Here is a 20804-nt window from a genome sequence, read left to right as displayed (position 1 = left end):
ATGCAGATGCAAAAGTCATCTTTGCTGTAAAAGAGATGGGATAAAGTACTGTAGGACACAGAAGAGAGGGCCACTCTGCCGGGAAGGAATACCCTTGTAAGTCATCAGCAAGCGAGAAAGGAGGACGACAGTCCAGGTAGACGGAACTAAGGCAGGGGTTCTCAAACACTATGTGTCTCAAAATCAGATGAAGGGCTTGTTAACACACAGGTCAGATGGCTGGGCCACCTTCCCCTGGAGTTTCTGATTCACTGGGTCAGGGGTGGGGGCCAAGAATTGGCATTTCTAACAAGTCTCCACAAGACATTGACGCTGCTGGCCAGGGACAATACTTTGAGAACCACTGCACTAATGAGGTGTGTGTAAGAGAACTGAATATCCAAAGAATGTGTCAGGCTTGCAGCAAAAGAGTTGAAGATAAATACGGAAAAGTCAGATGGGCAGTCTGTAAGAAACCTTAACACTGCAGGCCAAAACCTGTGGAAAGGTTATAATATAATTTTATTTCTGATTAATAGGATTTGGAAAATATTAAACATTTTATAAGGTGAAAATGACTTATAATTTTAGATGTAAAACTCTGACGAGAGTCCAGAAGTTTATTTAAAGCAATAGGTGTCAGCTGGGGACACATGGCCACAGAGCCACAACCCCTAAGGAAGAAGGGTCGAGAGGGAGATGGTCATGGTTCGGGTGAAAAATTACCACAGGTGATGCTGACATACACGCCTACAATACATGCCACTGAAAACCACAGAGGTGAGTTAGAGGGCAGGATAACTTACGAGTTAAGTGAACAGGGTAGGAAATGTTTGCAGTACTCCACTGGGAGATGCCCTGACTCAGTGGACTTCAAATGATGATCTGCCTAAACCTGGGGTATGCACCGGCCTTTTAGAGATACGCAGACATGGGGACTCAATTTCCAGATCCTGTAATCCCATATTTACTCTTTCCTAAAACTGATCCCCCTGAGAACAGGCCCGCCTGTTCATGCAGATTATCCATCCCCAATTCTCCTGTGAAAACTATACCCTTCTTTCCTTTACCAAATAAAGGCATAACTCTGACTTGACTTATACAGTGCACTGGCGCAGGGTGTAAAGCTCTCCTGGGGGGTCAAAATAGTGGCCAGTTTGAATCGCTTTGTGAAGCCTTGTTTAAGGATTAATAAAAACACCAAGAACCTGGAAAAGGGCCCTCTTCCCCTGGTTATGCATATACAAGTAAAGGGTAGCTAGAACCTGATATTCGGGTCTATGCTGGAGCATTCAGAATTCAGACATTATGTAAAATGGGCAACAGTCATGCACTCACCTCTTGCATTCCTATTTAATAAGGTATCACTTTTTAGGAAGTATCCTGTGAGCGCAAAGCAAAAGTGTCTAATGCTGAAAATGGCTTTTCCCTCCATTCTTTTCAATTATTCTTGACACTCATCCCCAGGAGGTGTCATCACCTGGGAAAAAAAGCCCCCGAGCACATGTGATGTTTAAATTCAGTTTGAATATTTTCCCAGACCTATGAAATTTGGAAGATGCACTGAATAAAACCTGTGGATAGGAATTTTACAGAAATTCAGAAACAATGTTTATCACTTACTAAGGCAGTTACTACCCATTTAATCAAATACCATCAAAATATTTGTTATGATTAATCATTTTCATCTTATAAAGTTTTGAATATGTCTACATCCTGTTAATAGAAATAAAATTAAATTATGACCTAAATGCCAAAGCACTTAATTTTTAGCAGTATATAACTTGTTTCATTAAACACATTAAAAGTTTGACCATGTTTTTATAAAATATGGCTCTTATCTACTTTTTTCCTAAAGTCCAACACCAGATTGTGATACACACAATCATTATTAAAGTAATACCCTGACTTTTAACATACTCGTCATTTCATAAAAATCTTAAGTTATACATTATAGTGCATCATTACTAATTAAGTAATGCGAAATAGCATTTCTATTGTACACTTATTAATTTTATTAGCTCCACATTTTATTCTAGACTGTTTTAGCAAACTATCCTATGAATTGCAGTTCATAATTTATTATTTACAACTTTTCTCAAAATGCATATTAATACATTCATTTGTATTGAAATGTGAGTTCATTTCTTTTCCCAATGATAATTCAGCCTGATTTGGCCATGAGCACTGGTGGAAATTTTCATCAATTAAGAAAGCTAAATATGCAGTAATAAAAGTTATCACCTTCAAAAAAAAGATATATTGCAGAAGTCATCTGAATAACTAACACAGTATTTTAATTTTCTCAGTCTTTTTGGTGTATACAAGAATAAATAATATGCCCCTAAGTGAAAGACTAACAGCTAAGTTTATAAATTGGCATTTGCTATGTCTTGTTAATGTCTTTCTCCAGAAATTGAGAAAGTAAATGACTCTAACAACATCTGGGTAATAAGGTGGATGAAACAAAGAGAAACTAACTGGTCACTGTGTAATTGTTGGCACATAATCTGAAATGATTTCTAAGAACCGAATGACAATGTGACAAAGTTCCTAGTCCCACGTATTCATGTGAACAGGTGTCTGAGCACTTAGATCTGCAAAAATGGGGAAGGAACCGATAGTGTACCTTTCCTCTTTCTTACAATAAGTACTATTCATTTATTGATACATGAATTCATTTATTGATACATGAATCTAGGAAGAAAAAAATTTATTGCCCTATCCATTTTATTGACAGATGCATTTCTGACAAAAATCTACTTTATGTTTAATAAATTATGAAAATATGTAATATTTATATTGCTTTGATCTTATTCCTCTTGATAAAAATTAAACAATAAAATTTCCATTTATGGATATATTATCTTATCTTCTTAATTTTCCTTGCAGACATGAATGATAAAAGACTTTGCAGTGAACATATGATTTCATTTGTGGTAATGTTATTTGGGGACAGTGAACTGGAAACAAGAGTTAAGAGAAAAAATAATGACTTAGAACAATGATTTGAAGTTCCCAGTGTTTCAAGAGTGCTTGTTATCCTCCAGATTAAGCACAGAGTTTCTAGGGCTAGACTCCAAGGGTTCAAATGCTAGCTCTGCCACCAACTTGCTGCATGACCTTGGCAAGTTACTCAGCATATGGAAATGTTAGGATGGAACTTTGTTTTCAAAATTCTTTTGGGGGCAGGCAAGACAACAGCATGAAGACCACTACCTTAGTACAAGGAGAAAGAAAAGGAGAACAAAGAATCAAGACCAAGCTAACAAGTACGGGGAAGAAAATAGATGCTTGGAGTGAAGATGAGTCAGGGTTACAGGATGACTGAGATTTTCAAGTTTGGAGGATTTGGACGGGAAATCAACTGAGATGCAGGGGACCCATCAGGATTCCAGAGGAGCTGCCTCTCCAGCTGCCCACCTGTGATCATCTGCCTCTGGGAATCCAACTACTCCTATACTACACCGGCCATCCCTAACCTGTAAGTTGAGCTCTACCCAAACTCTGTGCCCTCGACTCCAGACATGTATTTGTGACCCCTACTGCTGTGAAAGGTAAACCCAAGAAACTAGGCCAAAATGCTTGAAATCAAATCTTTTTTGTTGTGATTTTTTTGGACTGAATATCTCATAGGTGCTCATTGAAAAAATATAAATTTGAGAAAAAGAAAAACAAATGGAAGACAGTCATACATAATCCCACCAACCAAAGGCACTATTGTCTACATGTTGATGTAGCTGCATCTACTTTTCTTCAGTCCCTAATTTTATGTAGTTAAGGGTCACACACTAGTTACAAATTTCTATCTTGTTGTTGTTTTTCTCACTGAACTTTATATAGCATGAACACTCAAAATTATCTCTGACTACCTAGTCCCCGTAAATGTCTCCACTGCAGTTCCCCTGGATCTAACCCTCCTCTCTGGCCTAACTTCTACCACTTCAGTAGAGGCTTTTAGACCCTCCTAAGTCCACTACTGCAAGCGACTCCTGGCTGGTCTGGTGTGGTGTGGTCTGCCTCTGCTCTCTCTGGTGTAATACAGAAAGAACAGAGTCAGTTCTCAAGTCAGTATTCTCAAAAGGCTGCTTAGAATATGTCTCTTTTCTGCTCAAAAGTTTCCAGTAATGCTCCAGCCCTACCCTCCCAGCCCCCAAATTCTTAACCTGGGTCAGAAGACCTTGGAAAGACTGATTTACTACTTTCCAGCCTAATAACCCTCTAACATGGCTCTCTGTTCCAACAAAAGTGAGCTGCCCACTGCCTTTCTAACAAAACTAGTGAGGAAAGCAGACTTTAAAAAAATACACATTAACACACAGTATTACAAACTGGGTATGTGACATGAGAACATAATTTAAACAGGGCTAGGGATGGGGTGTTCCAGGCAAAGCCATTTCTGCTAGGACGTGAACAAGGGAGAGTAGCACGTGATGAGGCTGGAGAGACAAGCAGGGTTCCAACTGCTGAGCTACATTTTTCAATTTTTCAATGCTGTTCATTAAGGGCCTTTCCTCTTTCTTTCTTTACCTTTTTAACTACCCTTTTCTTCCAGCTTCCATACAAGTTCTGTTTTCCTTTTCTATAAAACTTGGAGAGGTCCCCTCATCTAAGAGCAAACTGTCTCAACAACGATAGCACTTAAAGTGAGCCAATCATGCACATACCAACTACATGTTGCCCATTTACTGGGTCGCTTCTGTGCCTATTTTATCATAAGAGCTTCAGCAACCATATCTGAAACATAATCAATCAAGGGTGTTCAGCTCTCATATTGTTGAGCGGATGGACACAGCTAGTGTGCAAAGATAGGATTCGATTCCACTGTGCCACCCAATTCTTAATTTCACTCACGTCTCATTCTCAGCCCTCCCCTCTGCTCTTTACACTCTAGACAACAGTGGGGGTAGGTAATTACAGCAGTTTAGGAAGTGAGATGGGGCTGCTAGCTGAGCAGAAATTAACTAAAGTTGCATAATTTATTCCCTTTCCTACCACTTCAAGCATTATTTGGGGGCATCCAATGGATTTCTAGGTAAAAGCAGTATGAGATCTAGTGGTATTAAAGAAAACAAGCTTAATACCAGGGTGCAGAGACCACATCATAATGAACAGACATTATGAGAATCATAGTTCAGATCACTAAGTTTGTGATCCATGTGCTAGATCTATGGTCTCCTAGCTATAGGAAAAGGTATAGTAGAGCCAGTCCTCCATATCCACGGGTACTGATCCATGGACTCAACCAACCGTGGATGGAAAATATTCACCAACAAAAAATTCCATAAAGTTCCAAAAAAGCAAAACTTGAATTTGCCGTGTCCTACAACTACTTACATAGCATTTACATTGTATTGGGTATTATAAGTAATCCAGAGATGGACGTATATGGTGGATTTGGGAGGATATGCATAGGTTATATGCAAATGCTACAGCGTTTTTATATAAGAGACTTGAGCATCCATGGATTTTGATATCCGTGCGGGTCCTGGAACCAAATCCCTTGGATACCAAGGGACAAGCGTATAGACTTTTGAAAGGGGTCAGAGAACAGTCAACACAATAAGGTAAGAAGAGCATCTACAAAGAAAAGATTATTTTTCTTTTGTAAAAGGTCTGGAGGAAAAGCAAAAAAGCAAACAGACAAATTAACCTCTTTTTTAGTATGCAGAATTTTCTTGGGAAAAAGAAAAGGGTTTAACTGTACAATATGGATACTAGTTAGAAAAAGAAAAAAAATCATACAATAAGAGCTTCTTAAACTGTGAATTAGGTTACTGAGGGAACATAATTTACCTGGATTTCTTTACAATGCCAGAAACAGAAGTTTAAACTGGTAATTTTCAGGCTATAAAACAAAGGAGAAATTGAAGCCTGGATATAATTTCAATAAACACTTCGATAGGATCTATAGTTTTTCAAAGGAAAGTGGTGGCTAAGCCACAAGACCCAAAAAAGTCAGTATGAAGAAAACTCATTTCTGTCAGGAACAGAATCACCATAAGGACAACAGCCGGAATTTCTGTGCTTCATTAATGTAAGTGCGTAACGTAAATGTAAAATAAGTATAAAATGTAATGCAAGATATGGAATAAATATGAAGTAATATAGACTTTTAACTACGTTGCTAACTTAAAGAACAAAGTAATGTCCTTTATAAAATTCAGTTTTCAAATGTATAAAATAGTACCGGCAGTGTGTGAAGGGTGGTTATAAAAGAACTTGCATCTATTAAATGAAATGTGAATAACTATTTTTTTATTTCGATTTTTAATACCAGGAATTACTCCTCAAACCTTCAAATAAATTAAAATAAATGTAAACCTGTAATTCTACAGACTTCACTTCCAATATTTTCTGTGAGGGTCACAGAAATAAGACCATATTCAGATACATTTTTTTCTTAATGTAGGAGTATAAAAGTGCTTTTCACCGATCCTAGAAAATTGGCTCTCAGTGATAGTTTATAGTTCTTAGTTTTCCACAACTTTTTTTAAACATAACTTTCTTTAAAAGCCAAATTCAAGTGACTTAGGTGGTTTTCACAGGAATACGCTCAAATACTTCAGGCCCTGATGTCCGGTGGATTCCATCGAACAGTTGTTCAGGCATGGCGGTGTGAAGCTTATAGCCATTCAATAAAAGAAAAAGTGAGCCAAATGGAACGATTTTTCAAAGCCACCTACTTCGCAGAGTAAAACAATTAAAAATTTGTATGAAAACGGTCTAAAAGGAAGCCTTTTATTTCACTAATTTCTAGTCCTGTCCTGGATATTTTTAAATTTTTAAATGCTAATTTGAAGCAATTTTAGAAATAAAAAAAAAATTAAAGAAGCCTTATGCTTTCATCTTGGGAGAAAGCCAAGTGAGCCTTAAATTGCAAAGCTAATTGTTTCGAGAACTACAGTCTCTTGCCCCAACTCCCCTTAGGATTCCAAATTATAAGAGCATCAAGTGGTCAGCTTTTAGGAGCTGTGAGTCCTAGAATACTATTTTAATTTCTAAGAGGTTAACATTTCAATGTGTCTTTAAATGTTGTTTTATGGAATTCTTTCCACGATCACTTGAAGAGTAGAATAAAAACAGTTGTTAGTGACAGAATTTTATTAGGGCAATTTCTGGGGGCAGATTTTTAAGTTTTGATTACTTATAATCAGAATATTGTTCCCTTTCCTACTTCAAGTACCCAGACCATAACCTCTGAATTTATAAGGGTGGGTGGCTCTTCATTCTTGCTAATATGACCAATAATTTCCAATTATACGATACTTTATAATCTGCACACTATACCCAATATAATGATATGTCATTTCAAGGTAGCTAGCCCATGAACTTCTACAGGTTTAATGGGATTTTACATATTTAGAATTTCATCGTAAAGGGGCCCTTTGGAAGCATTAAAACATCAATCCTTTCCCATTATAAGACTCAGCTCTCTTACTAGGCCAAGAGCATCAAGGCACAGGGCAAAGCCTTAACCCACCCATAGGTTGTAAGCCAGTTCCCAATAAAAGCCGTAGCACTGGGGGAGAACATTAATAAATGGCAATGATGACATATTAAAAACTTTTTAGTGAATCAGGTGATCGATCAGGAAGGTGGACCATGATTGTTACTAAGAGAAAAAGGCCTTACGACTTGAAGGAATATTTAGATCTGCACATTGTATTCAATACTTTTGCGGGGAGAGAACTGTGTAACTGGGAGCAAATTAAGTATAAAATAACTCATGTTCCATTTAAGTCATAACTTTCTAACTGGAACTGTCAAGGCTGAATTAATTAGGATATTTAATACCAAAGAGAGAGACGGCTTGCTTTTAGAATTTTTTTTTTAAGGAAAGAAGAAAAGGAATGATACGTAGCTGAAAGAGTTGATCCCCAAGCCTGGTGATAAAATCTGTCAGCCCTTCTGTGTGAAGGGCTTATTTTTCTTCTTGAACAAATAGTGTGTCAGTGTTTTTAAGTCAAAAAAAAAAAAAAACAGCAACGACAACAACAACAACAACACGTCTGCCAAGCCTCCAAAAACCCTGATTATGTTACTATATCTTATATGCCTTATGTGAATGATGCCCGATTTTTTTCTTGTGCCTTAATACATGAGGGATAGCTACATGAATACTCTTACGGTCCGTTAGGAATGTGATCCTACACTGTAGGGAGCAAAGGGGGACAGAAGGAGCTCCAATGAGCTCCCACTGTCTCACGGATTTTAATTGTTCCCTGGCTGACATGCAGCTTTGAGTGTGTATGGATATGCACACACACACCGACAATTAGTCCAGGGTAGAATTTGAGCTCCACTTGAGACTATCTAGGTAATATTTCAAACTGACTGGCATTTCCCCCCTGTGGCCTTATGCATAATAAAGTCCTCACAACAGACTTTGGAAATCATTAAAGTCTGACGGAGGCACACGTAAAAGTAGACTGTCAACACTGGGTTATTCAGAAGCTCACTCTCCTGGCAAGGAGATTAAACAGATCCTTGGTTTTGCTTCTCTTCCTCCTTCCTTTTCCTTCCATGGCCCACTTTTGGGGGCATGTCTCTCCTCATATGCATCTCCATCAGAAGGTGGTAAGGGGAAAGAGCAAATGCAATCTGCAAACTTGACAGTAAGTCTAAGAAGAGACTGACTAACGGAATCTACTTGCTGAAACCAGGTTTGGGGATTATTATTATTCCTGCTGCTGTTCTATCCAATCTCTAGTCACCAAGGTGAGCTGAAAGTTGACTACACAAACCTTGCTTTATATAATTCACAGATCAATGAATTAAATGCACACTGACTACAAAATATACCCCCTTGAAAAGTAACAATTGAAATTTGCTACTTGAACGGAACATGTGCGTCCTTCATTCAACAAACAGAAAATGAATTCTTCTGCAAGAGAATAATCACCCTACTCCCAATTTATTAACTTTAAAGACTTAATTTTCTTTAAGTAGCATATATCTGTATCAGAATTTCACTATGGAGACATTATAAATGCAAGGTGTATTTATTTTTGATAGAACATGTGCTTTAAACTCTTCCACATGTAGTGAAGAAGTATTTCAAAACTGAGAGAGAGAGAGCAGTGATACAAAAAGCCAGCAGCTGGTAGGAAAAATACCTAAAAGAAAGAAATGATTATATTCGGTCTTTTTTTTTTTTTTTTTAATGAACGTCACCTTTGTGTCACAAGTATTTTTCCTTCCTTCTCCCAGTAAGTCAGCCTGAAATCTCATTCTAAATCTATAATCAATCCTTTTTCTCCCACTGTAATCCCTTAAAACTCTGGGCTATCACACATACTTTTGACACTGATGCGTGTTTTCTTCTGTATTGCTGGATTGGCTTAAGGCATATATCAAGTATCAAACTGCTTTGCATCTATGACTGGTGGGATAAAAGACCTCTATATAAAGATCTGCTCATAAAAAAAGGGCTCAGAAGGCAGTCTCAGGAAAAGTCTAAACTAACCGAATTTTACATGCATGATCAGAAAATGTTAGGGACTAAAGCAATGCTTGCCGATTTTTCCATTAATATGATCAATGTACAATTGAGCAGAGAGGAAAGCCTTAAAGTTACCATCCCGTTCTCTACTAGTCGGTTCTTTTGACACCTAAAAGCTATCAACAAGGCTAAACGGCTCTCAGAGTTTAAGCCACCTCCAAAATGAAACTATTATATACCATCACAAATATTTCATAAAGCTCAAAACTTTGAGAAAAGAAGTCTCCTGAAATGATGTAAACAGAGGGGGAAGATACTGGTTAGCTCTGTGAATCCTGGTTACCCAATTTGATAATGGTAATTACCCTAATTTCTGATTAGAAGGCAAGTTCTATGAATCAGGATCAACAGGCACAATAAAAAAAAAAATCCCAATTTTAAAATGTAGTAATTGTTCCTGTAGATATTTTACTATACTTAAAAACCAGTAATAGAAAACACTTGCCAAGTTCATTTAGTCTCTGACTGAGGCACACATATGTGATCTCCTAATTTACAGCTTGCATGTACAGATGTTCACACTTAGTAAAAGGGTTTCTTAATAGCTTTTTTTAATTAAAAGTGTGTTGATAATAGGTGTTTTAAACATATCCAAACAACACAGCTGAACTGACAAATGCCTGTCTTCGTGTCTCACATTGAGGCAAGATTTTATGAGAGAAACTATTATGATTCAGTGGCATGGTCTATAGGATAAATGCTACCCCCAAAACCTCCAAATGAGATCTTTCATTAATTTTTCTCTCTGTGATCTGTTTCCAAGTCGAGATGTTAGATTGCTACTAGGTTCATGTAGCCGAAAGCAGAACCACACAGCCGTTGCTGGCTGCCTGCAGTTTTTTTCCTTTGCAAAACTTTGAACCCCATCCAGCTTTGACACACTGCCTCTTCAGCTAATAACTATCAAGTTTCCCCTTGTCTCCTGTCTACTTTTCTTTGAGGCAATTGCGCACTCAGCACCCCGAGATAATAACACACATCTATAAGATAAAAGCAATGGCATTAATGTAATTGTCTGCCTTTCTCTCTTTAGCCTAATCTCTTTTTTCCTTCAGTTTTGACTGCCTATGTGACACCTGTTTTTGTCTCCTCTGATCCTACGACAGGTTTTCCGCTGACAAGGTTTTTGCCTGACAGAGATTCTGCAGACAAGAACATAATAAAATATGAAGAACTGCTTGTCAGAGTTTCTGCCAATGCTCACATGAAATAAAGAAAAAAAATGACTTTTTTTTTTTTTTTTTTTTTTTATAAGGGGCCCTGTGATGGTCGCTTTTGGCCTGTCAGGAAAAAGACTTCCCTGGCCAATTTCTCCATGCCAAACAGGTGTTTTCTTTTATGTGAGAGGCTGATTTGTTTTTAAATTTTTACTGATAGTGGAAAACATGAATAGCCAAAAGGGGGGAGGGGGGAATTTCTTACCCTCAGATTTTTGCAGGCAAAGGAGTACTGAAGAACTACTAAATAGAAGTGAAAAATACTTCACTCAAGACCACATCTTCTGAATAAAACAAAAATGCCAACATGTGTTAATGATCAAACAAATTTAACTTCTCTAAAGTTTACTTCTTGGTTGGTTAGGCTATTAAAACCTTCCACCTACCTTTCGCTTGTTTTGTCCGAAGACACAGGGGGAAACAGCAGAGATGAAAAAAGAGTGAGGGCTGAAAAAGAGAAATGCAGAAACAGGACTAAAGGCAGGGAGTTGCAGGCTATGTTTACTACTTAAAATGGGAAGAGGCTGCTGGAAAAGAAACTGGCAGTTAGGAATCAGAGACTTTTAGATACACGTAGGAGGTTCCCATAAGCCTTTGTTCCATGTGTTCTCTCAGGTGGGAGATGCTACAATGGGTATCAGCACCCAGAGATGAAGAAGTGCTTTTCCTGAGGTCCCAAGCTAGTGGAGGGATCAGTATTACAGAAACTACCCTTCTGGTCTCAGTGAAGTATTCTGAGAGTATACAGAAGGTAATACTTAATTGCTCCTGGGGGCGAACAGGTCCAGCTTCCCTGATGACCAGGGCAGAGGAAAGAGCAGACATGATCAATAGCGCAGCAGTTGTGAAAGCACGAAGGACTGAGTGAAAGGACAGGAGCCAGAATTTGGGATTCTAGGATTCTCACACCAGTTTTAACTACTCTACCAGCAAACCAGTTTAACCTAAGCTTCGGTCCTCCAAATACATTTATCTCACACCAAGGACCTAGAATAGCCATGCCTAATAGAAATATAATTCAAGTCACATACATAATTTTAAATTTCTCTAATCTCATTTCAAAAGCAAAAAATGAACAATGAAACTAATTTTAAAAAATATATTTTATCTAACCCAATACATAAAAATTTTACCAATATGTAGACAATATAAAAATGATTCTCAATGAGCTATTTTACATTCTTTTTTTTTTTGAGACTACATTTCTAAATTTCAGTGTACACTTTACACTTACAACTTATCTCAGTTGGGACTAACCACATCTCAAGTGCTCAGATCCAAAATGGTGGCTTCCTTTTTGGAAAGCCAGGTTTACAGTTGCCTTTGCATTCTGTGGCCAATTGAACTTAAGGCCCAGCAAGGCTGTCCTTTCAATTAATTGGGTCTGCACTTGCTTTTGTAGGATCACCTGACCATACAACCAGGCTGGGAGACCTAGAGGCCAAAGGAGGGATTTCCCTGTGTATCAAGGAACAGCTCTAAGGAGAGAGGGACCTTACTACTGGGCCCCTTAACAGGTATTGCTTACAAGTCTATACAGTTGTGGCAGTAACTGCTTTAAATATTTCCTATACAACGCTTTAGCTATCTGCTCACACATAACAGATTAACTCAAGCTTCTGAAAGAGTTACAAACTTCTACCCTCCCAGAAGGCAACACCTGGTAAGGAATGAGTTGCATAGACAACGTTTTATGCCTCCCAGAATACAAGTCAGAATTTCTCTGAAATACCACATGCATCTCATCCAGCGATTTTACTCTTCAAATGTGGGGGTTAGGGGGTGGAGGGGGGGTATGGGGGGACCCACACTTAGAAGAAGTCATCACTATGACACAATAGGAGGAAGAATGGTTGAGAGTACTGCTGAGGCATCCTGGGTCCTTCTGACCCAGCAGCATCTCCCCATTATCTGAACAGAGCATCCTGACTAAAATGAGAGGAACTGAGTATGTTTCATTTATAACCCCTTCAATTTGTGTTCTGCTTAACCTGGTGAACTCCAGTTAACTAAGATGTTCTTATAAACAATTAAGCTTCCTGTAGGATCGTTAGCAAGATATAAAAATTTATGATGTAATAAAGTGCAATAAAATGATAAAGTGGTTAGCCCATCAAAGCACTTCACATGCAAGAATACAGGTGTGAAAATAGGCACAAGTAGCCTTCACCCTGTCTAAAATTCGTTTACTTCTGGGTTTTGGATTTTCAACAGATAAGCAACCCTACAATTCATCTCAACTGATGTGCACTTCTTAAAATGTGACTTTGCGGGGAAAAAGGGTTTTGGACTTCTATTCAAATATGGGCTCACGTGACATTTTAGGGGAGATGGAAGGTATGAAGCTAAACTGGATTTGCTGGGGAAAACAAGATCACCCTAGGAACAGCTGGTCTCACAGCCAAAGGAACTGGTGACCTCACTCCAGCACTGGACACTAAAGAAATTCATGAGGCTCTAGAGAGTATAATCAATAATCAGTCCACTTCTTCATTTAACCCTCCTCAAAACTTCACTGTGCTATTCAGGTACATTCCTATTATTATTTGAGCTTACAGATAAAAGAACTGGGGCTAACTAACTAGTGACTGAGATGGGATTCGACCACTGGCCTGAACACACCCAACTTTTAACCATTTCGACCACAATAAAATGTGTCTGTCATGTTCTCAAGGTTGAAGCTTTACTTCTGTAAGAATTTAGAAATAACAACTGACACTTATTAAGTAGATTATCTCATTTAATGCCAGAAAGAACCCTGCAAACTAGGCACTATCATTATCCACATTTCACAGATGAGAATACAGAGGTTATGTAACCTGGCCAAGGTTCTACTGATGGCAGGTGGTAGAGGCAGGATGCGAACCTACACAGAGCTGCACTTTTACCTCCTTTTCTCTCACGCCTCCCATTTGCGTACCTGAAGCTTCTTCAGACCCTGAGGCTCCAGCTCTGTAGGTTTCAATCTCAAGATCCTCCCTAGAAAGTCCTTAGCAGGGGACTGGCACTGTACACTTTAGAGCCCAGGATTTACCAGATCCGCCGTATGTTTCCATCTGAACAAGATGGAGCTAGAAAACAACATCTGAGGAGCTAACAGGCAGAGAGCCCAGGACTTTGAAGGGGAGGCACTGTTTGTGTGGTGATTAAAAAAAAAAAAAAAAATTGAGGGAGTTCAAAGCACCGTCCCAAAGGTGGGCAGACTGAGAAACAACTCAAAACAAGCAGCTCAGGGACACAATAAGAATATAGTTAATGCCATGAAGGAAGCAGCAAACCGTCACATTTGTGAGGATGTCCTCCCTTTCAAGCTTATCAGCTGTGATCAGGGAGTAAGGGAGAGAAGCAGAAGAGGGCACGGTGCCCTCAGGTCAAGCAAAGAAGGCTCTTGTGCCAGGCAGGAAAGTGGCCTTGTGTTTGCTCTCTAAAATAAAAATAAGTGGAGAGATGTTCAAGGACCTCGTCCATGGAGAGAGCAGGACTCTCCTGGCCCCCCCAGAGCCAGGAGGCAGCTAGAAGTTGGTTTCCCTGACTAAAAGAGAATTCTGCAGCTAGGCGAGCCAGGTTTCAGTGTCACAACCGGGAAGAACTAAGTCTTCTAGAAAGACACATTCTGTTAAGCAGATACTCCATGAACTCCCACCTTTTCCAAACCAGTGCACCAGGGGAAGAGGACTGTGGGGTTTCTATCCTCGTGTTTCTAAGCAAAGCCCTAGGAGCATGGCCACCTACCTCTTCCCAAAGGATCAGGTTCTTACTCTGCCACGGCGAAGCCTGCATTTATTTCCCTGTGCTGAGGTTTCCAGCTAGGACCTTTCTTACGTTTTTTCATCTAATCCTAAATACCCCTCTGCAACAATTCTCTCCCAAAGCAAAATTCACTCTTGTTAGGACAATCTCCAGGTCAGTAAGAGGGAGGCAGGGCTTTCTTGCAGGTTAATATCTGCATTATTTTCCTTTGTCAGAGGACACTCCGTTTTATTCACCCTCCTCTCTTACGCTTGACAAATTTACAAATGATCATATAGAAACTGTTGCTGTGTTACTCAGAATGAGCATGATGTCAGAGAAATGCCATGCTTTATTGCTTTTGATAATAGACTTCTATCGGGGTTGGGAAGAGGAGAAGACTAGCAAAGAAAAGAGAATGGAAAAGGAAAGCATATACTTAGTTACACTGGCTCTTGGACTGGTCAGGGAGAATATTACAGAACTACCAGTTGGGGATAAACTACTTTCACAGATGTTCAGACAATTCATAAGAAGAGCACAGCCTGGGACAAGTAATAAAGACATGTGACCTTTCATGGGATAAAATGAAAAATTACTGGTTTTTGTCTACCCCGCTTAAATCCTTACAAAGTACCGAGCAGCCAACAAATCTCAGGAACCTGTAAACAGAATAGTTTACAGATTTGCGATCTTGTGATTCTAAATGTAGGATGGACATGATCAAAAGGTTTTTGATTACAGAATGCTCAGAACCGATGGCCCTGATTTAGGACTTAATTATGCAAATTAAGCCTAACTAGGGTTTTCTTATAGGTATCAGCTTGCCAGATTTAGCACATAAAAACACAGGACTACTCAGCTAAATTTGCAAGGTACATGTTTATACTAGAAAATTATTCGCTGTTTACCTGAAATTCAAATTTAACGGGATGTCCTATGTTTTCTATTCGGGTGAGTGTCTCTATAAATAGCCCTGCTCTGATAAGACATATCAAGTAAAGAGCTGGGAATTCAAATTCAACGATGCCGAGAAAAAAGAGAAAAATGACTTCCAGTGAACTACAAAAAAGAAAGGCTTGAAATTAACGGATTATATGAATATTAAGTCTTACAGTATATTAAACCATAAAGCTGGTTGGTAGATGACACTAAATTAACTTTATACTGCTCACCATTTCCTGTGGCACAGAATTGAAGAACCAAAGCATACCTGGTACAATACTTTACATATGATGTATGTTTAATAAATATCTCTTCATCGATGATCCAGATGACAGGCCAAGCCTGCTCATTTTACATTTAAAAAATCTGAATAGTTTGAACACTGGCAGGAAAACAGCTGGCTTGCTGAGTAAATAAAGTATTTAAAGTCAAAGTATTCTATAAAGAAAATAATTTGCACCAAGAAAGCTACCGTGGGGTTCATTAACCTATACAATATAGTTTTTATTCATCAAGCCTCTATCCTTGACAAATGCTTACTGGACATCCCAAGAAACAATGAATTTTTTTTTTGTTGTTGTTAAAAAGGAGTTTTAACAAGTGGTCTTCGTCAGAAGTAAAAATTACTGAGCTAGCCAAGGAAAAAAATTCTAAATAAATTACTTTTCTAAAATCTGCCCACCTCTTTTATCAAATCAAACATATCCCATCATGTTTTTTTTTAAACAGTAATTTTCCAGTTGGCCTGGATTATCATTAAATGTTTCTGAAAATCATTTAGAATACAGTTTACTTTTTAACACTTGTACTACTTTATTCATCTTACTGGTTTTGAAATAAAGTCATCATCTAGACTATAGACATTAAAACTAATTTGCAAACAACAAATAATAAAAATGGTTTAGTACAGTAGCCCTCGCCCTTTACACCCCACCTCCAGTTTATCCCAAAGGCAAGAGAGTCCGATTAGTTATACTTCTCACTGGAAGCAGGTTCCTCAGAGGAGAATGATGAGTAGCTACAAAGTACACTTCCTCCCACCCCTTCACAACTCAGTATACTAGTAAGATTTGCTAATTTGTAGGCTATGTAAAATCTTTGGCTGAAGCTTCAATTCTCTGAACAGTAGAATTACTACCCTAGTATGGTGGGAAAGGGTCAAAATGCCACCTACTGAATTTCTACTGACACAAACATTTATGTCACCAGTAAAGAAGCCCATTACTGCTCTTACGCTGATACCTTATTTTGGCAATGTTGAACCAAGAAAAATTAAACTTGCAGGAAATGTGTTTTTTTTTAATGTTTTCAAGACTCACTCTGATAATTTTAGGCAAATAAAGGAAAAGCATAGAAAAGACAATGCAAACAGAGGAAGGAAAAAAATACAGTTGTTAAGTGAATTAAGTGGCAGTATGCTGGAGTCCTTCAACTGAAGACTGTGAAATATGACAAAATTAGAAACTCCAGGTTATTATACACTGTTGGTATGGACATCCTATATCCCCAAAGAGCTTGTTTTAAATAATGTTAAATTCAATAAAGCCCTGCTTTCAAAGTGCAAGAGCTGAAATTCCTTAATGGGGAAAAAGAGCAGGAAATCCTTTATTAATTCAGTGGGAAATACCTACTGGTAATCAAGGAGTCATTTTTGGGTTCCCCCCTCTTTATCTCAATGGTGCTAAGATTTCAAGGAAGTAATTTGTGAACAGCACCAAGGCCCAGTGAGTAATTGCAAAATTCAGGTGTTACAGTATGATGAATTAATTACTCCTTTTCACTTTTCAAAACATCTTAAGATTTTTGTAAAGCAACTAATGTCAACAGTTCAAGCAGATTTAAGAAGCAATCTATAAAGCTATGAAGTGACTGTGTGAGACTGTGTGTGTATGAATAAATATATAATAACCCACGAAATCCTACATCTTAGGAAGAAACTGAATATGCTGATAACAAAGAAGATATAGTAAGACATTAATTCAAAAGAGGCCAACAAATTTCTAAAAATTCATCGTTTTGTAGAGAAACCCTGATTTGGGCATTTAGTTATTTTTAACGGCAAATATTAATTTTTTATGGTACAATTACACACGGAGTGTGTTCAGGGCTATGATGAAATGATGCCATGAGATGTATTTTGGTAGGCTTGCTGTTCCATCTACTTTCACAGAAAAATCACACAGTAGAAAAAACAAGTCACTTTCTCCTTGTCCCACACATAGGATATTGTACTGAGTAAGGCAGCCAGGAAGACTGCTGTATCTCACAGCTCTGAGCAGAAATAACTGGAGACACGATTTCAGGGTTTTCTGTGCAGGGGGAGAGAGTGAAGCAATTAGTTGAAATGCTAAGGGCAAAAAGAGTGGGTGCTCTCATCCCACTGCCAACTCAAAAGCTAGGAGCCAGACCCTCTCTGTCATATTTGTCCTACTGAATGGGGGAAGAGTGAGATCTGTATATCGGCGTGTACATATTTTGAGTTGTATACAGATATGTCTCCCTTGTGGGGGAAAAGAGGTCAAGGTGATAGTAGTGGTGAGGAAAAGTTAGATCTGAGAAACTTCACAATTAATATACCAGAAACACAGAATTTCTAATGACACGGTAGGAAAGGCCAAGTCTGATGTAACAGAAATACCTTATTCAAGTTTAGGGAAAAACCACATCCCTCAGAAAATCTTAGAAACAACCACTGGCTGGGGATAATTTATGTTGTTCAAGAAGGAAGAAATATTGCTTTTTCCCCCCATTACACTACTAATGTAATATGCACGTGGAAGTTAGACAGATAAAATAAACTGGTGACACAGTAAACTTTTATACTCACAAGGCTACCACAGTAGACAGATGATGGTAACACAAGATGGCTTTGGAAAAAATGAGAGGGAATGAATGAAAAGTCCTTTGTTTAATGACTGGACCCTCCCCACCCCCTTATTGCTCATGTGTTGTCCAGTTTGTTGCTTTTAACATGTATAATTTATTTTAAAGGCTTCATATAGTTTATCGTCAATGCTCACAATAATCTTACAAGGTGGATGTCATTAACCCTCTTATTACAGTTAAGAAAGCTCAGATGCAGAGGTGCTGAGCGACATGTCATCAAAGTTGTAGAGCCAGAATTTGGCCCCGCACTGCCTCCAGGATCCTTGATGGGCTTGGGACATAAGCTGTTATCTGGCAGAGCCAATACTTACTGAGGGAAAGAAGGATACTTGGGAAGTGTTATAAACTGAATTGTGTTCCCCCTCCCCCAAATTCATCTGTTGAAGCCTTCATCCCCAGTCCTTCAGAATGTGACTGTATTTGGAGAGAGGGCCTTTCTTCAAGAGGTGATTAGATTAAAATGAGGCCCTTAGGGTGGCCCCTCATCCAATCTGACTAAGAAGAGGAATCTGGGTGCACAGAGACACCAGGGGTGTGCCTCACAGAGCAAAGATCATGTGAGGACACAGCGAGACGGCAGCCATCTGCAAGCTAGTAAGACAGGCCTCAGAATGAAACCACCCTGATATGGGACTTCCGGCCCTTCAGAACCATGAGAAAATAAATTTCTGATGTTTAAGCTGCCCAGTCGGTGGCATTTTGTTATGGCAGCCCGAGCAAACTCATGTAGGAAGGGAGAAAAAGTCATCAAACGCAGTCACTTGCACAGACCACAAAAGCAACAGCAGCTCAAGTGTGGTTCAAAACTGGACTGAGAGTTGTTACAGATTTTGGCCTTGTTAATAAAGCAGGAACAAGTTCCATCCCTGGAGGCACTGGAGGATTGTGGCTCTGTGTCTCAGGCACACGCCTTCCAGTGTGCTCCCCCCATACTACTCGATACACCTCTTCTCTCTCCCTCACAGAAACAGGGCTGAAATGGCCCCATAACACCAACCTACGTGCCCCAACAAGCAAGACACATGATAAATTAAATGCATCTCAAGGCATGGTCCGGTGTCGTTCCCTCAGATCTTGCTAGAATAACATGACATTTAAAAAAATACAACCCACTGGATATTTGGCACTGCTTGGGAATGAAGAATATGTCCACTTAAGAGCCACTCCCCCAGGCTGTCAATAAAATCTCAAGCCAGGATTTCTTCTATAAACATTACCTATCTTTTAAAATTATACAGCCTAGGAAGTGAAGAAAACTAACGTAAAGTCCCTGCTTATTTGCAAGTCTCCTTTCGCCTCAACGTCAAAAACATAAACCAGACAGAAGAACACGTTAAATGCTCAGTGAAGGCCCACGGATGGGACAGCTCTGTGCATCTGGCAAAGAGCCTCCACCCTTCCCGCCTCGGCCCCCGGTCACCCTCGCCCCGAACACACACCTATGCAGAGCTCACCCTCCACCAGGGCCAGCCTCCTCCAATCCCCGGGCACGCTGAAAGACGGTATTTACGGATTATTTTTTTTCAGATACCAGCCAAATAATGTTCCCGTTCACTCTCTCACCCACCTTAGACCATACAGAATTTAACATCTGGGAGGATAAACTCTGCCCCGAACGCAGATGACAAGGCTGAGCAGTCATGGAGGAGTTCTCCTCAAGCAAAGAGGACTTGCCAGCTCCCCTCTGAGGTCCAGGCCCTGAAAGGCCAACTGTGGTATGTTTGAGTTTCCATCGGGCCTGGTGCTTGCTGGCTGCTGCTATGTTCACTCAGAACCCAACTGTCCTATAAACATCTCGCCCTGCTGCTGAGAGCTGCCCGCCTGGCCTTACTTCTTGGAGCCGAGAATATGCAATTTGGGAGCTGCAGGCTGCACGGGAACTAACACTTGGAGCACAGCTGACCCCTCTCTTCTCTAGGCCAGTGACAGCTCTAAAAAAAAAAAAATTAAGGCACGCTCACACGAACATAACAAGAACGGGAAGAAAAGTCCAGATTTTCCTCACCATGTGCCACCCAGCCATGTTTACACTGATCGCAAGTCCTCAGGTTAATCTTCCCCGGCTGGAAACATTCACACGTGCAGTTCACCAGTGTGCAGCGGATGGCCTGCAAAGGAGAGGAGGAAAAGAGATCAGCATCTGTTCAAAGGTACCATATTTCTTCACCATTTTAATAATAACACCCACTTCCCATTTTTAACGGCTTTAGGGGCCCGGAGAGTTTTAAAAATAAATTTTGAAACCATCAAAATCTCTTACCAAAACATATTAGAAAACAACACTGATTCACTAATAGAATGTTTCACGCCATTCATAGGTGAGCTTTAAATGAGAAGCATAGCCCGAGTAGTATAAGAGTAAAGGATTACATACTCTACAAGATGCTGGATCTGAAACACCAGGGACCCGAAAGAGAAAAAAATATTGCTGCTACCAAACAGGCACATTTAAGTTCATCCACCTGGCAACAGTGCAAAAAAAATACACTCTCATACAATAATGTTCAAACGAAATGTTGTTCCGAGGAAAACATGATATACAA

General features: G+C 39.3%; 1 protein-coding gene across 21 annotated transcripts in view; it reads right to left on the bottom strand.

Moving 5' to 3' along the window:
* The window catches only part of BNC2 (basonuclin zinc finger protein 2), a 428775-nt gene that overhangs the window by 136771 nt on the left and 271200 nt on the right, over nt 1–20804 (bottom strand). For all 21 annotated transcript variants that reach the window (XM_033858075.2, XM_073806104.1, XM_073806105.1 and 18 more), the window contains one exon: nt 20267–20369. In XM_033858075.2, coding sequence (XP_033713966.1) covers nt 20267–20369 — 103 coding nt within the window. The remainder of the gene's footprint in view (nt 1–20266; nt 20370–20804) is intronic.

The sequence above is a fragment of the Tursiops truncatus genome, chromosome 6, assembly GCF_011762595.2.
Source record: "Tursiops truncatus isolate mTurTru1 chromosome 6, mTurTru1.mat.Y, whole genome shotgun sequence".
In the NCBI taxonomy this organism is placed as follows: domain Eukaryota; kingdom Metazoa; phylum Chordata; class Mammalia; order Artiodactyla; family Delphinidae; genus Tursiops; species Tursiops truncatus.
This window is presented reverse-complemented; position numbering and strand designations above follow the sequence as displayed.